The sequence below is a fragment of the Acanthaster planci genome, linkage group LG06, assembly GCF_054643075.1.
Source record: "Acanthaster planci isolate LZ-2023a linkage group LG06, COTS_SCS, whole genome shotgun sequence".
NCBI lineage: Eukaryota > Metazoa > Echinodermata > Asteroidea > Valvatida > Acanthasteridae > Acanthaster > Acanthaster planci.
In genome coordinates, this window is record NC_141782.1 from 15,946,943 (window position 1) to 15,965,497 (window position 18,555).

The 18,555-nt window shown below is 42.9% G+C and overlaps 1 protein-coding gene across 1 annotated transcript; it reads right to left on the bottom strand.

Annotated features, from left to right (window-relative positions):
• Positions 1-8,939: 8,939 nt before the first annotated feature.
• On the bottom strand, positions 8,940-18,492 carry LOC147798882 (small nuclear ribonucleoprotein-associated protein B-like). The gene is made up of 6 exons (XM_087138067.1): positions 18,355-18,492; positions 14,313-14,576; positions 13,112-13,286; positions 12,125-12,181; positions 10,897-11,013; positions 8,940-10,360 (listed from the first exon to the last, which is right to left on the bottom strand). The coding sequence occupies exons 1-6, from the start codon at positions 18,355-18,357 to the stop codon at positions 10,320-10,322; spliced, it is 657 nt and encodes a 218-aa protein (XP_086994193.1). The 5' UTR covers positions 18,358-18,492; the 3' UTR covers positions 8,940-10,319.
• Positions 18,493-18,555: the final 63 nt, after the last annotated feature.

Genomic DNA, 18,555 nt, shown 5'->3' on the forward strand with positions numbered 1-18,555 from the left:
GTCTACCGTGAGTCAGGTGCCTGCACCCCTAAGGCAACATTTTCATACTCGCTCCCTGGAGAACCTTATGGAAACAACCACAAGGCTCCGTGATTACAAGTAACATCTAACGACCATTTTGCACACCAGAAAAAAATAGAGACTGTATTTCCTTCTATGGTGTTTATTCATATCAAACCTATTGCGGCATTTTTCGGGAAAACCAACAATTCTGATGTCAACTGAACGCTCCCCGTCAGTCGTGCAACTCGTTAGACAGGGACAAGACTGAGACAGAGACCTCGATATTAAAGTCAAACCAATGTAATTGTATTCAATAGCGCTTTATTTTCAGTTTGTAGTTTAATACGGGTGCGCTTCCAAGAGTTTGCAACGCGTTGGCTAATCACGACACGCGAAATCTGTCGACCTTTCCGACGCGCATTGAGTCGACAGATTTTGCACGTCATGATTGGCCAACGTGTTGCAAACTATTGTGAATTGTCTGTATTGCGCGGGGTTGAGATTTATTCAATTCGCTTTTATACGCGACTGATAATAGTAGACAGCTTTTTGGCACCAATAGTACTGCAACCCGTGATGAGTCCAGTCTGATCAACAAAAGATGATAGATATAAGGTCTTAACCGAACTACCCAAAATTTGATATTTCTATGATGAAAACTCTAAACTCTATTGGCTGTTTCAATATGTCAGCATCGCCCTGTGGGGAAGATCGCCGGCATATTATTGGCTTTCCTCAGGGTAATGTTAGCCACTGTAATATTTTGACGGTGGGTCGAACTTCAGTGGCATGTATGACAGCCAGTGTGATTATAATCGACACGCTATTTGTGAGTTCCCATCAACTTCGAAGTCTACTGTCAACACGATCGATGCTGCGTCTACTGATAACCCAGTTGACATCCCCCGAAGGCTACTCATGACAACGTCCTGTCTACTCTTACCCAGTCAGTGCCTTATCTTCTGACAACCCAGTCAATTCCCTGTCTACAACAACTCAGTTGATGCCCTAGTCTACTGTCAACCCAATCGGTGCCCAGTCTACTACCAACGCGGTGGACGCTCTGTCTGCTTGCAACCCGGTCGATGCCCTGTCTACTGTCAACCCAATCGGTGCCCTGTCTACTACCAACGCGGTAGATGCTCTGTCTGCTGTCAACCCAATTGGTGCCCTGTCTGCTGCCAACCCAATAGGTGCCCTGTCTACATGTCAACGCCCAGTATACCGACAACTCCAGTGCTGTCCTGTCTACTGACAGCCCAGTGCATGTCCTGTCTACTGACAACGCAGTCGATGCCTTGTTAACTGACAACCAAGTCCATGTCCCGTCTGCTAACAACCAAGATGATGCCTTATTTACCGACAACCCGGTCGATGCCCTGTCTACTGACACCCCAGTCGCCACCGTGTTTACTGTGCACGCAGTTGATGCCCAATCATTTGTCGGTGCCGAATCCGACAACCCACTCGACTTCAGGGCTACGGATTCCATTAAGTGCCAGCATTTTAGAAACGATAGTATTGCCTCGGTTGAGGATACTTTTGTGTATGAAAAACTTGGATTGTCGTTTTCAGAAAACATCTTCGATCCATCCGCGACCCAAGACTTTGATACCTTACTGAGATTGTCTTTTCGTTATGTTTATTTGCTGATTAATTCTCGACGTAGTTTGCATGTTCTACGATGGTTGTGTGTAGGCCTAGCAATTTCGGTAACTGTAGTTTCAAATCGAAGAGGTGTAAAGCTGGTTGGCAAAACATCAATGAAGGTCTATGCGTTTTTCGACATTTCTTTACGGTTACAAAAATAGACGCAATCGGAGATAAGGTTTGGTGTTCACTGTTACACCTGTCCACTAAACTGTGTGAGATATTTTGTGTTTAGTACAATGTAGGCCTGTTGCTTCAAGTTGCTTCGTGTGTAATGAGTCTGCTGTGTTATTAGGTAAGTTGAGAAATGAAAGGCTTTTCCCATACTGATCAGGCGATTCTGACCTTGTAGGTTTGGAGTACAGCTGTGGCGTTAGTTGAGCGAACTGATGTTCAGCGTGGATTGCGAAGCGAACGGCGTGCCTTGGGAGTCTGGTCGGTAAACCTGTGCTGATTACAAGACACTGGAAACGATTGCAAGCCGCCCGCCGTAGCGAAGTCCTCGTGGCGTCATAGTTTTAAATGCAACGGGGCTTTAACAACAATTACAGCGCCAGTCGGATTGTCCTTGGCATGCCAGTCAACCCTTTTCAGCGAATTCAACTTGATGAAAACCTAGGTAATTGCTGGTGGATGAGTGTTGTGTCGCATTTTAGGAGTTAAGCCGTCAGCCACAGTAATTACCAACCTTAGCATAATCAACTTAATTGACTGTGATGAAACCTTGACTTTGGCGGAAGATTCATATTATTTTATTGCTTAAATTAAGCGCGTTTCTCTCTGATGCTATAGTGTCATGATCTCAGTTCATTACACATGATAATTTATCACTTAGCAATGATTTCACAGACCAATCACTGACGTATTTTTGATGGATGCCATGGAAACTTGTAAACTCTGGTTATACATGAACCGACAGAAGTGAACTGCATGCCATCTCGGGCTATTCGGTCTCCTCAGGAATATGATGAACCGACGACCAGACCACTCCCGACGGAGACCGTACCGGTAACCAATAAATATCCTTACTCTATGAAACATCTTCGGCGTGAACTGCAGTTTGAGGTTCGTGGATTACTTCGCCGGAACTGGCTGCATCATTAACCATATTCCTTTGAATAATACAAAGTGTTTAAGAAGAAGAGTAGTCCCCGAACCCCCTTTCGGCATTTTGAAGCTCGACTTATGCGTCAAAGGAAGCGAGATGAAAGCAGCGACTGCAGTTGTGGTTGTCCTCATCGGTGTCGGAGCAGAGGCATTCTGTCCCGAATTGGCGTGGTTCAATGGTACAGGGTACTGCGCGTTGAGAGAAAAAGCAAGTTGGAAAAATGCCGCAAAGAGATGCTCTGACATGGGAGGTGACTTGACATCACCCAGCACTCAAAGCGAGTTTGAGTTCTGCAATCCTTGGTCTTGAGCCAGTTTGGGAGGAATGCTTTCATCTGGTTCGATTGTTACAAGACTTCAACATCGGGTGTATGGATTAATTCCGATGGTACTCCGTGCAAAGACGTACCGACATACTCCATCTTTCTACAAATTGTTATTGCGCATGCCGGTACACAGGATATTACTACAGGTACACGCATTGTTACTTGTGCACTTACAAGATGTACACTGTTTGTGAGGGTCCGATTATCTCCGAAACATACGATCAATCCAAACAGTACTGCTACCACCTTACCAGTTATTGCTGAGTCCACTGGCTACGTCAATATGCTCTGCCTGATACTGAACCCACTGTCGAACCAGTTAGTATCGATACCCCTGTCAGCTCAGGCGATACGCATACCCAGCCTACTGTCCTGCCCGTCAGTGCCGAGTCTTTTGACAATTCATTCGGCACTGAGTCCTCAGTCAACTCGATCGATGCCGAGACTACCTTCAACCCAGAGGATGCCGAGTCTACAGTCAAACCAGTCGATACCGAGTCTACTGTCAAACCAGTCGATACTGAGTCTACTGTCAAACAAGTCCGAGTCGATACTGAGTCTACTGTCAAACAAGTCGATGCCGATCCTACCCTAAATACACACGATATGCCTACTGAATCTGCCGTTAAACAGGTTGATTCCCAGTCTACCGTCAAATCACTCAATGCCGACTCTACCGTCAACCCAGTCGATGCCCAGTCTGCCGTCGAACCACTCAATGCCGACTCTACCGTCAACCCAGTCGATGCCCAGTCTGCCGTCGAACCACTCAATGCCGACTCTACCGTCAACCCAGTCGATGCCCAGTCTACTGTCAGCCAAGTCGATGCCGACTCTACCATCAAACCACTCGATGCCGACTTTACCGTCAAAGCAGCCGATACTGAGTCTACGGTCAAAGACGTCGATACCGAGTCCACCGTCAACACATTCGATACTGAGTCTACCGGAAAACCATTTGATATCATATCAAATGGTTTGCCGGTCGACACTTCTATGAACACAGTCAGTGTAAAACCTACTGTCAACTCCATCGATACCAAATCAATTGTCACATCAGACGATATTGAGTCTACTTTCAAACCAGTCAGCACTAAGTTTACCACCATCCAGTCGATGCATGTCAAGGCCTACTCCAAACGCAGTCAACAGCGGGGCTCAACCGTCTGTCAAATCAGTCGATGCGACTTTACAACCAATTCAGAGTCCGTCGGCTCGATCGATCCAGTGGTAACGGGGATCGCCAGGTCTTCTTTTGGTGCAGTTGGCGTCAGTAGTTCAATACTTCGCCGATGTTCTGCGCGAAGATTGATGCAGATAACCGTCTCCATCTCCCATGCTTGACCAGTCACGTCGTAACAGAATTATTCACCTCTAAGGGCATCGTTGCTGTGCTTCGGCGTGTCGGGGTGAGTTTCGATGCCGCTCCTTCAACCTGGGACCTGTCTGCAGTGGAGAACAGATGTGTCCATTGAATGACATCCTCTGCGATGATGTTGACCAAAAGGACAAAGTAATCGTCGCAAATCTTGCTATATATGTCCGAACGCGTCGGCGGCCTGTGTAAGCCGCGTTTCAATGGTGGTGTGAGATTTAATCGGTATCCATTACGTCGCAAAAAGTATGGTTTTCATTATATTTGGAGAGACAGAGCATTCCATTTTTGTTATTTTTGGAATGATAGCCGCCATCAGCGGCCATTGAAGAGCTTACAGAGGGAAAACTCAATTGAATTGCGTGAAGTTGTTTAAATCTTTTACACCATAAAAAGTTACTGCACGTTATTGGATTATTTGTTCACGTTGTAGAAGAACTTCCAAAATATTAGTGAAAATGAACCAAGAAGCAGCTCTTTAGTAATTGGTTGGCGAGACTTCCTGGTAAACCTCACGCCAACAGAACCAGAAAGTTGACGCCTGATATGACGCACTTCTCGAACCCTTGGATAGGTGCAAAATATTACACTTTGCAGTTTGTTTCATTTACTTCTCAAAACCACTTTCAGAAATTAACTTGTAAGATATTATCATATTAATGTCTGGAAATTTAAAAATTGCTTAATTAACTTGAAAGAGAATTATTAATCTGCCCAAAATTGACCTCTCACTTCCGAAAATCTAAAATAAATGACTACCATTGTAACTCGGTGTTCTTGTATACGCAGATGAAAAGTTACAAAATTATAATTTATGGTAGTCTTTTTGGTAAAATAATAAAATGAAAACAGAACAAAACAAGTTCAAAACAGTTTTTATGGAAATTAACTGTGAGGAATAATTAGCATTTACGAAAGATTAATAAATCTACTCTAACTTTTGCTTGCGAGAACTGTGTCAGGTCGTGATTTCTCTGACACGCCACACCAGGGAAACTGTTTGAATAATGTCTGTAGAATTTTTTTCAGAGGAAAGTAAAGTCCGGCATTTCACCAAGGGAAGCTTAAACAACGCGTAAAGACTGGTCTCCCCTCAAGACTGGCAATAAAACCGTTTCCCATAGGAAAGTACATGGTGTAGGCCTATCCCCAGAGAGTTTTGCTGGAAGTGAAAGGTCATGAATGAAATTTGTTACCGGCATCCATCTCTACTACCGTTTCAGCGACATCACCTGAAGCACACAGACAAAAATTCCGATGTAAGTGTTTCGTGGGGTGGTTTCAGTCAAGAATCATTCTTAAAAAAAACTATAAACGTGACGGAACGGCTCCACAAAATCCTCGTAGTCGGGCCGCACGAGGGTTCAGGAAGTTTGCCGCGTGACTCTACTTCCAGGCTCCCTGTAAACCCGCGTTAATGTGCAGCCTGAGGGAGATATAGGTTCCTCCATTCGGCTTTTTAGGGTACACCTCGTGAAATATTGCCTCGCTCATTTAAACAAATAAAAAGTCTGTGGATACCATGGCTAAGGAATACTGAAATATGCTTAAGCAAGGCTTCTCACATGGGACTTGGGGATGTCAGTCAATATATAATGATCGAGGTACATGTACAATCCAACATGCCCTTCAAGGAAACGTGCCTTGCAGAGTATGTTGGTATAATGTATTTGGATGTGGATTCTGCCAAGTGCAATTGATTGGAAGTATGCTGAATTATACATGTTAATTTCCACGTCATTGGTTCCTGTTATTCCGGTGTTGTACCGATAGCAGTAACATCCTAGAAATTGATCGCACAATTATTAGAGTATCATATTATCACGCATTCAAAAGATTGGCAAATACAGGTGCGCATGTGAACTTGCAAAATGTATCTGGTCACATTTAATGTTCTGTTTATAAGCTTCCTATTGTTCGTATTGACAGAAGTACCGTAGCACGGACAGAGACATCTACGGGTCGCAGCCTCTGATCATAAACCGGTACAATTTAAGACTCAACCTTAACCCTAACCCCAAGGCTCTTTTTATTAGGGACCCTCCTCAATCCTCCAAAAACCACCCGAATGATTTTGGAGGATTGAGGAGGGTTAGGGTTAATTAAGCTGGGATAGCCTGTAGACAGTTGTATACCATAGGGATGAAAGTCGGCAATGTTGACAGCAGTGTTCAATAAGGGAGCACATGTAGTATGTCTTATCAGTGTTGGATTACCGGGTAATTGTGGCCTTGTCCTAGTTTAGAAGATGTCATTAACCAGAGAAGAATCAAATTGGTTATCTACTCTGAACCGTCTACACGTACGTGCAGCAAGGAGTATATTACCCCAATGCCCAGCACGCTTACTGCAAAGTGCCGAAGTCATGTTTACAGAAAAATATTGCATCTCAAAACTCGTCCAAATTACGAGCAGACATCAATTTGGTTTAATATTGCATTTTCATCAAGCCTAATGATCAGAATGACAAACTAGCAGTAGCACAAAATCGCCGTTCATTTTGTGATTAACCAAAATTGTTGACACCAGAACATAAACCTGGTGGCACAATATCAGAATATTGAAAATTTTTTACGCTAACCACCTAATTTGAATACGTCCGTCACAGAGCATGAAAAATCCAGAAAGCTACATGTACCGAATATGTAAATTCAATTTGATTCCGGCATATTCCGGGTTGCATTAAAACCACTTTTTTACCTCTATCATAAGTTTCTTTTTCCTGTAATCTAATTAAGCACATAATATTTTGTAGGGACTATGTGCATGGAACATTATTTCAAGGTAAAGCATATACATATATTTAGCCTTGTTAGTTGCAAAGGTCATTTTGACATCGCGGTCACTTACAAATTACATAGGCCTATGTGTCTTTCACATAACTTGTGTCTAAACTACATGTAAGTGGCATTCTTTTGTAATTTAATTTAGTGCTAGAATTTACTGAGAAATAAATATTTGGAGACAAGGGCAAACTGATTGTCAATCGTGTATCTTTGTACAGCAAACTTCTTAGCCTCCAAAAATAAGTGCAGCTTGGTGGTTTCGATGCTAACGCTCCTGACCCGGGAGCGAGAGGTGGTGAGATTGAACCATGAGTGTGAAAATTATTCTTAAATTATTTCTTTTCTGAGATACCTTCAAAGTAAACTTTTAGCCATTGTAACGATTTTTTGAAAATTTTATATTATAGAAATTTAATTTTGATAAAAAATGATTATTTCAAAAAGAAAAAGTCTTTAAAATATACAAAACTAACTTTTATCCCCGTAAAATAAACGTTTGGTGGTCCTGTAGCTAACACTCCTGATCCAGAAGCGAGAGGCTGTGAGCTCGAATCTCGACTGTGAAAAATGCTCTTTTTTTTAATCTGCAAAATCAAGTTTTAACCGTTTTAAAGATTGCTTTTCGAAAATTATCGATAATACAAAGTTTAATTTAGTAATAAATTATTTTTTTAAAAATCAATTTCGTCAGCGAACTTTTGTTGGCTCACTCGGCGACTATCTTTAAATTTCTTAAATAAAAAATATTAGAAACGGGCCTAACCCTACTTCATAATTTTATGTATATAGAATTTGCCGTTTAATGTTCTGAAAGGACTTTTTTTCAGGGCACGAAAATCGTTCTGTGACGCAATACAAGTAAGCCTTATTACGCAAATAACCCTGTAAGCGGACATGCGTAGTTCAAAAGTCCGGCTGAAAAATATACGCGACATACACTGTATCTGGCATCCACTACCAGCAGACGACCTCAACTGTAGTTTCCTAAACCAAAATCATAAAGACCTACTTTGAAACGCTTGAGTGATTCTAAATACCTACAAAGTGAGTATAAGTCAGCAACAACCAGGATGCCTTTTAAATTTTCAGTTCGCAAAATCGACGCACGCGATCTACAATCTGATATCGTCATATCACGCGCCGTTTCTAATTGTTGCTGGTAGTATCTGCGGTCAACCCGAACTCTCCGGCATTCTACTAAAGTGATTTTGTGAAGGGATTTCTCAGTCCACATCTGGAGGGGGGAGTGCAGGTGCCTAGCTGGACTTCTTATGCTGATGATTTGTTGACATGTAACTTTAGCATTAAGCTATGTCTGCACTAACCTTAGCAAGAATGTGTCCGTTTAGCATGATCAATCGATCAGCACATCAGTAGATCCAGAGTGATATCTTTCACAACTGCGAATGAAATGCAAAAAAAATGGCCCGATGGCAGAATTCTTGCAAATTGTGCGATAAGAACGGCAGATTATTGAAAAACTAAGAAATCGCGCAGATCGACGGATGGCGCCCAACAAGAATTTCGCTTTCGCAGATGTTCACTTTGGTGATTTTTCAGTTCACTGTTTTCAGTTCACAATAGTGAGCAAAGTCGTCCAACTAATTACATCACTTTCAATGAGCAAATCTGGATTCTCAATGTGAACAGCATTAACGCCTAAACCACACATGTATGAATATCACACAATAATCTTGTTACAGTAATTAGAAAATTTATTTCACATCAAGATTGCGAATCTACCGACAGAACATTGGCAGAATTTTAAAAAAGGGGGCCCTGCATTCAAGAAAATAAAAGAGATATATCCAGAACTTGTTTTTCCACGAACACAAAGATGGGAGCAAGGTCGTTTTAACAGGCAACCCTACACCTACTTGCTTCAGGTAAAAAAAAAATCACCTGCTCAAACTCCGATCGTCTGGGAAAAAAAGCAGGATCACTACATTTTACCTGTGGCTGGGCAGAGGGGTACAAACAAACCCCAGACATTTGCCATTTTCAGGAACCATCGGTGACCCTTGTCCCTCTCCCCATCCCCCAAAATATGCTACAAACATTACTGGGGGCCACCTTTATCTTGTTTGAAGAATTCCCTACTACGTGTGCCCCCCCAATCAATACCTAGATACACCTGGTTTTGACGAGGCAATATTTTTCTGTCATTTGTGAATCTGAGTAGGCAGCCACAGTTAAACTCGTCAATTTCACCACAGCACTGGACAGTTTTGGTACACGACAAAGTGACGTACCATCCATAGACTTCGTACACATGATATGTCACTTTGTGGTGCAACCGACGAGCTGTATCGTAAGTGACCTCTGCCCTTGGCTAGCCAAATTTGACATCTACCAGACTGATGTAGCATAGAGTAGACGGACGTACAAAGTTTAATGTATCTCACTGCCATGTGATATATAGGGCTCAAACTATACTGTCTTGTCTCTGGTTTTGGATGCAGTCGCTCAAGTCCAACAATGATGCAATATGTTTTAACAATGGACACTCAAGCCACAAAACTTAAAAAAAAATTTCCAAATAAAACTTTTAAATGTCATAATAAACATGTGGTAGAGCCCCATGGAAAAACTACACTCAAAAAAGCCCATGAGGCATAACTGAACAGGTAAAAAAAGATGAAAAAGGAATTTGTAGAATTAAAACATTCAAACAATTGTACTTGAATCTTACAAGAAGACTCTGAACTATATACAAACCAACGTTATCTCACGCTGGTATTCCCTGGATCAAGTTGGTAACGACGGACCAACTTGTACTTTGCAACACAGGGCGTTAACGGGAATGCACAAAATAGGTTCAATGGGACTTCACTAAGTCTACTTCATCCAGGAAAGCTGTTCTGTTATCCTGGCTTGGTCTTGAAGGAATCTGAGCAAGCCGAACTGACAAAGAAAAGAGTCGTTCTGTTCTGAATGTCTTCTTGCAACTGCCAGAGAAGCATCGTGCCAGTTCTAATACGTGGGTTGGGGGGGGGTGCGAGAGAAGTCTGTGACTGGTGCACAAGGAAGTGATTCCTCCAGAGGCAGGTCTACGGAGAAAATAACTAGCCGCTAATTCCTGGGAGGGGGTCTCATGCCTGGTGGTGGTGGTCCTGGAAGGAATAGAGAGAAAGTGTAGATGATTTGTCTCCAATGAAATATTTGAAATTTCCCCAATCTCTTCCCAATGACAAACTCTGACCACGCTTAAGCCAGGAAGGTTCCAAGTTCACAGCACTGCACTTTGACTCAGAAAGGAAACTCAGAAGCACCACATTCCTGTCAATGCGTGACGCTGAAATATTGAGGCACTGCAAAATTCTTAAATGCAAGACAGCCAGTTAGTCAACTGCAACTCAAACTGAGCACTCTCTCATTTTCTCAGGCCACGTCTAAAAGTACTTGGCAACAGAGGGCGATGAATGAAACAACTAGCTGATCGACTTCATAGGCAAATGGTATTATTTCAATATGTGGAGTCAAGGTACATGTACAGCAAGACTTTGCTTTAAGTTTAAATGAATATACCGTTCAAACTGAATGTGAAAGCCCCCCCCCCCCCCCCCCCCCCCCCCCCCGTGGGGCCTTAGACCTGGGCACAGAGCCTAGACAAACCCTCAGAGAAATAAAAACCACCACTTGTTTATACCTCTCATTCCCATGGGCGGTCTCATTCCCATGCCCGGTGGTGGCATCCCTCTTCCCATGAGTGGAGGCATTCCAGGTCTCATTCCGGGCGGCACCATGCCAGGGGGCATGCCTCTACCTGAGTAGGGAAAAGGAAAGGAAAATAATAACGTGGCCCCCAGCACTAGAAATAATCCTGTAAACTCTCTTAACTCCCTGCGGAGCAGAGAACTGTCACTGTAACCATTTTCAGGTTTAACCAACCACCACTGGGTAGTGTGGGTGAAAAGACTTCCCCGAAGTCACAACATACAACCCCACTGCAGATTCAAACCCCTGCCAAGCAAATTAGAAGCCTTACCAGGAGGCCAACCCCTCCCCACTGAAAAGTGGGCTTCTTGCACAGGAAAAAGGGTCTCTTGTGTTTTTAGGTAAGCCAAGTGTGCAATGTGGGCAAAGTTACAAATTTCTGCCAAAAAGCAAAGGTCCCCAGAGAGCCATAGTTTCAGGGTTGCAGCAACGGGGAGAGCCTTTAAGTGCATGCACGGAATTGGTTTCACGTTCAGTATTTCAAAGATGATCTATTTGAACACTTTGGACAATTTGGCCCTCAAAGTTAGCTCAAAGGTATCCAAAATAATGTGTACATCCTTAAGAAACAACAACAAAAAAATCTTTACAGTTTTTGTTCAGGATGCGCAAGACGATGATCTTTGAAGGTAAATACGGGATAAAGCTCTTGGACATGTGCACCAGTGTCTAAGGGTGGTACGTTAACATGTTTAAATGGAAAAAGTTCCAAATACATTTACAAATTTTCCCAAACGTTTAAACAGAACTGTCCCTTTTAGAGGTTTGATGATCTAACTCTAACCCCTAAGGTTTATGTAAAATCATATTAAAATAGAAGGATTTGGGACTGTTAGAGTTAATTGATGCAATCTGGCGTTCATTTTTATCGTAAAAATACCTGTAAAATGTCATCTGATTTTCACAACACTTTACTGCTCGGTCACATCAAAGGAATTCATCACCGGAACTTTGTCTCAATTATTTACACTGTATACAATTTGTTTTAAAGTTTTTAATGATACCGTGGTAAGGGTACGATGTTTGCACGCTTAAAAGGTATGGGAGAGTTTTTCAAATTAAACGGAAATTCCGACCATTTTTTGAGATCCGACTGTTTTTCAACGCACTTGAGTGTTCATGAAGGGTTAATCTATAGGATGGGCTGCATATCAACTTACCCATGGGAGGTCTGGTGGGCATTCCTCTTCCAGCACCGTACTGTTGAGGTGGAGCCGCTGCAACGAAGAAAAAGCGTTGGCAAAGTAATCAACATCTTCATTTCCTCCAATCTGGTCCTAACTACGGCAAATCCAACAAGACACAACATGCAACAACTACTGCTTGAATTGAGACTAATTCATTAATTTCATTATGCCTCTATGCAGACATGGGGCCCATCCTGATGAAAAGTGTCGTGCGTCCCCAGAGCCAATTTTTGTCTTTGATATAAATTTAAAACAATCAAGTTCAATGTAAGAGCAGCCCACATTTGAAACCGGCACGTTGTCCACTTTTGTAAGTTGTTAAAACTAAGTGACACATCAACCCAGAGAGCCTAGTTTGTTCTTTCAAACGCGCATTACAACAGAATTACTTTAAAATGGCCGAAAAACTCATTTTGCGAGATCTTGTGCGACAGTCACATCTAGACATATAGAGACCTCTCATCAAACGGAAGTGAAACATCAGGGCTAAAATGCACAGTTTGGGCAGAATTTAGTTCCAGGTTGAATGCTGGGAAACACATTAAAACTGCAAACTGACCTAGGTGGGCTAGTCCTAAAAGAGCTACACAACCACACACACACATCAACTAAAATTAGTCAAACTATGGGTCAACAACAGTTCTTGATGGAACTTGTTCTGCAGAAAAAACATATTTCCTTGATCCAACACTTTCCACACTCATGCCATGAGTAACAAAACTTCATGGCCAGCACAAAGTTGACCGTGCACTAAGGAAATGCCATCGCACCAACGTATACAATATCAATCCACCACAATGGGAGAATACAGAGGTGTGAAAAACAGTCTACGTCCAAAACTCATGGCTGTGGCTGTGAGCAAAATGTGCGGCTATGGAAGCCAATGGTCAGTGGATGCAGCCGCTTCCCATAGATGCATGCATTAACCCCCAGCCGCAGCCTGACTTCCCCTCAACATACCTATCGTGCTCTGCGGTGCCATGATCTGTTGTGACGGACCTCCGACTCCCCTGACTGGTCCGGCCAGGCCTGCTGGGGCTGCTGCGGCTCCCGCGGCATGCGCCGGCACTCCCCTGCCCGCTGCCCGACCCATCCCGGGGCCACCGCCCACACCAGGCAAGGGCACGCGAGGTCCCTGAAATGCAAAGAAAAAACTGGCATGATGTTGATGCTGTAGACAAATTCGGTTGCCATGGTCATTTGCCACCTGCCAAAGGCAGCAAGCACTGTGATATCTTGTACGGAGCCACTGTCCTGTGACAGAAGCTCTGTACAAAATCCAGCATAACTGCTTTCTACCATTGAAATGGGCCATCGAGAATGTCGGGTGAAACGACCCTATATTTGTTCATCATAATCAAATGGTTCAACCCTAGCACTTCCAGCTCCAGCAAAACCCTCCATCAGGGTTTGAAGGATTTGAGGGGATTATTTTTCAGAACTCTAAGTTATCCTGATATATCGACAGGATTCAATTCCTCTCGTAGGTTATTCTGGCAATCAGGAATAACAGCCAACACTGCGGTGGCATCACATTGGACAGGTGGTACATTATACACCTGTAACACCAACTGAGTGCTATGACTTGTCAACATACGCATGCCTAAAGTTTAAAAACACAAAATTGACAGTAGTGCCACTGCAGTAATGAAGTCTTCTCAGCATAGATTAAGCCTCCTTTGGTTTTACAGCACAAATGTGCACAAATGCCCACAGTCACTGGTGAGCATGTATTTTCTATATGGAACTCAAACATGCACTGGTTCAGTGTGTACACAGTAGATTGCAAGCACAAAATGACCCAGGGTCTTCTGTGCAGTCCTCTTCACTGCATTTAGTTTACTGCACAGTTATGCACATGAAACAGTGAAGCACAGTTGTTGGGCAGCACAAAAGTGCAATTTGATATTCCTGTGAGGGACTGTTGGTGCAGTGCACAACACAGCTGTGCTTCTTTGAGGTGTTCACCAAATGACCCAAAGAGTGACTTCAGCATAGGAGGGTTAAGCCTCCTGGATGACAGCTGTTTGTCCCTGGGACTCCCTATTACATAAGCAATGAGTTCACTTTTTAGTCAGCTTTCTATGTCCCCTTGTCACGGAAGGGAAAGGTGCGAGAAGTCAGGAAAAGGCTAACTGAGCAGTTTAACCAGCGCACTCACCGACTGCACGGGCGGCCCCTCCACCGTCATGGATACAAGGTTCTCCCCTCTCAGCAGCACAAGCCCCAAGGCTCGCTTCTCCTCCCGCTCCGGCATCTTGGAGCTCTTGGGCTTGATCTTCCGAAACTCCTCGCAGTCGCCCAGCACCAGGTTCATGTGCTTGTCAAAGGCCAGGAAAGTGCCAATGAAGATGCGGCCGTCTTGCAGGCTGATCCGCATCCTGTAGTTGATGTGCTGCAACATCTTGGAGCTCTTGCCGACCGTCTACAACCCCAAACAAGAGATTATACAGCCGTTTGAGTAATGCAACTTGTGATTGTGGCAGGAGGAGTTGGAAAGCAGGGAATAGAAAGAGACTGATCTTAGTGATTGTCAGTCAATGCAAAGATGTCAAGAAAATCTTTGTACTGAAAAAAACCTTCAAATTATGCTTTAAAATATACACAAACTGTTATTTGCAGTCTTCGAATGCAAATAACAAGTGTCCAATCACGTTCCTCGTACATAAGGATTTAAGTCAGGGTAAATGCACTTGAAGACACAAGTCCATTCCATCTAAAACGAGGACAATTAATGATTTACCCTTGGCACGTGCTCAATCATGGTTTAACACTACAAGTCTCCCTTATATGGACTTTCTCCAATTTCGCTTTGCAATTTTCAGATGCCAAAAGAGGAACAAGATTCTCATATAATACTCTCACCATCTGAACATTTTCAACTAGGCCTCACAACTACAACATTCAAATAACAGACATTCAAATAACCAAAACAGCCCTGAATCCTTCAATTTAAATATTAATATTCATATGCCATTGGCAGTCAGGAATAAGAATGACCAAGCAATCTGGCTGTTCAATTGGTCAATCATACAGGAAATCTAGGACTTTACTTTTCCTTTTTCAATGTCCAACTGTGACATAGAATCACCGGTTTTCGACTTTGGCTGAATACAAGTTACGTGGGAACCAATGAAGTCCACTCCTCACAGACTAGGTTTCCGCATGCTGCATTTCGAAGGACACAGCTTGTATAGAACCCCACGCAATGCGCCAATCCAATCGTTTCATGCGTACTACAGCACATGGAAATTGGAAAGCACTAAATCTTTGGAAGTTTTGGTGTGGCCGCAGAAGAAAAAGTCCAATGAAAACACAGTGTATGTTGGCGCAGAACCAGCCTAAAGATAAGTCAAGGTAAAAGATTTTTACCGCTAAATATCACTTAGTTAAATCTTGCCGACGGACAGCCGAATATCCACCTGATCCATGGCGGTGTGAAGTCAGTTACTTATTCCTCATTCAACATTCAATGTTGAATAAGTAACCATTTGATATTCAACATTGAATTTGTAACAGTTCAGCGAGCGCTCAAGATGCACACCCCTAACAAAGCCCTTGCTAGGATTCTGGTTGCAACAGAAACGATGGAGTGTAAAAGTAACAAAAAACAATAATTATATTGGGTTAAAAATAGCTGTCACCTACATTTAAGGGCTTGTTTGACCTAGAAAAACCCCATGCTGGTGGTGGCAAGGAGTCTTCGGTAATTTAGGAGAACAATGAGATCAGCTTCAATGTTATCTCGAGGTAGGGCATGGGTTTGGGTATTTTATTTTGATTTGAGAAAAGTTTGGTGTGGTTTGCAAGGGAAGAAATCCACCGATAAGACTTCAGTCAAAGCCATTTTGATCGTGGAAAACTGTGTTGCCCCGGTTGAACTCGAGGCAGTGGGATCGCTTATGAGCCCAGAAACACTTTACAAGCGAGTTTATCCCCAAGCCTGGGCTTGATGCTTAAAGAACCATCACCTACATTTGAGGGCTCATTTGACCCCAAAAAAACCCACGCCAAGGGTTACCTCTGTGGAAGAAAGTTAATAAGTAAGTAAGTAAATAAGCTACATGTGAATGGATGTAGCATGTAGAATAGCTGCAGCACATTATTACATGGAGAGGAATATGCTTGGCATTACACATACAGACAGAAAACAAATGACTGGGTTAGAGAACAAACCAAAATTGAAGACATTTTGGAAATCGTTAAACTCAGTAAGTAGCAATGGGCAGGACACCTTAGCAAAGGAAAAATCAAAAGATGGGGCTCAACCATAACATTATGGAAACCCATGGATGACAAAAGGAACAGAGGCAGACAGCGAGGGAGGTGGCGAGATGACCTAGACAGATATTGGGGCACTGTTCACTGACAAACAGCAGCTGGAGACAAAGCAAATTGGCATCGGCATGTTGAGGCTTTCGTCCACCAGTGGAAAGATAACGGCTGATGATGATAAATGGATCTGCTTTTTTGTCACTTTTGCACTCCATCGTTTTTATTGCAACCAGAAAATGGAAAAAGTTGAAGCCCTGAGCACAAACCTACGGTATGAGACTTGTCTGAAAAAACCTAGGCCTATTGTTTTTAAGTAAATGCTTTGGGATTTTCTGTGCTAAACCTCACTTTTAAGGACATGCTATCACTTTCTGACGGTCATAACATTTTATGGGAAATTAGAGTTGTCCGTATATGGAATTCTTTCCCAGAACGCCAACATGGCAGGCAAGGGTACCCCTATAACTTGGGGTCCAACATCCGCCCTGCTTCCATGAGCCCCTAGAAAACAAGCCTTTTTTGCCATGGGCTCTACATGACGTTTAACTGGGTATGAACAAGGATTTTGAAGTTGTGTACCCATAGAAATGCTGCTCAATTCCCTCCCCCTAGGAGTTTTACGTAAGGTGGGAGTGGAACGGACATCAGACCCCACAGTTCTGCGGGTACACGTCGTGCACCTGTCATTGGAGTGCACGATGAAGACACCAGCACAATGGTGCAGCAGCACCATGCACGCCTTGACTAAAAGGCTACCGTGATTCAGCCCGAGGTGCTCCAATTCGCCCCATTTCCACTTTGTCCCACCGATTATCGTTCATTCTGTTCTTTATTAGTAACAGAGGCATAGGCCTAGATGGAACAAATGAAAACATCAACATTTGAGCAGCCAAGTAACAGTGGGAGAATCCAACTTGCAAAGGCCAAAACAATGCTTTTGATTTCCCGACCGACCCTAATTTTTCGGCGAGGCCCTAACATGTTTATTGGCAAGTTAGAAAAAACAAATTAAATAAATATAAGAAAGACAAATTAAATAAATCCTGTCATGTTTTTTGTCTTCACAAACACCTCAGAACGACATTTTTCTCATAATGTTTGTGTTTATATGTTTTCCCAGTTACCTTTACAGCATTGAAAAGCAACTTCTGCTAATTTCAAGAGTTCTCTTCGTGTTTCACTGTGTTAAAAACACATGCGCAAAGCGCTGGTTCCCGCCGCGCCACACCCATGCAAGAGAATGTGTGATGGAGTATGGCAACCAGTCTATTCATGCCGCCGCGACCGTACATGTACATGACCTCACACATTGAAAAAAAATTGATGTTGCAAGATTTCTTAAAGCTAATTCCCAGAATTTAATATCTTGCCTATGTGTGTATTTTCTGTGCACGAGTTTAATTTTAGATTGTTTTGTTAGTACTTGAAGTGAGCATGTTTCCACAAAATTTTCTGCCGCGGTTCCCGAGGTTCCTATCCGATCACCGGAATTTCGGAAATGGGACAAGTTGAAATGGGGCAAAGTGGGGATGGGACGAAGTGGTTAGGGGCGATGTGGGGCGAAGTGACTGTAGGCCTAAAGTAACTACCCTAACCTAATAATGCTAGTAGTTATGGTAGCAACAGCTGACTCGGAATAGTCTGTATGCCTCTGTCCCTGTTCGATCCTGATATTATCTACGTTTTAATACTATGGTAAGACGAATAAATCAAACCAAGTCAAATGTTTAAATCGTAAAAAGTGAATGTAACGGTAGGCCTACCTGAAGGACAATGCATTTTCTCGCGTCTTAGGTATTATATTTGCCATCCAATGATCATCATGCTCAATGGGCACTTCACTTGTTCGGTACAGAATGGTTATATCATTAAATAAATACATCTACTAAACCACAATTAATTATTCTACATGAAAAGTTTCATTTTACCATTTTGGAGCGATTGATGACGGCGGATTTCAGGAGAAATTATAGACCCGTCCTTCGAGTCCAACGTGTCTCACCAGACGCTACGCCGGCATACTACAGCGCGCTTGTAAAACGTTTTATCGGTTCAAAGGTCAAGCCGTAGTCCATAAGCCAATCAAATCTCTTGTTTCATGATAGTCCTCATTAGAAAGCGTGGAAATT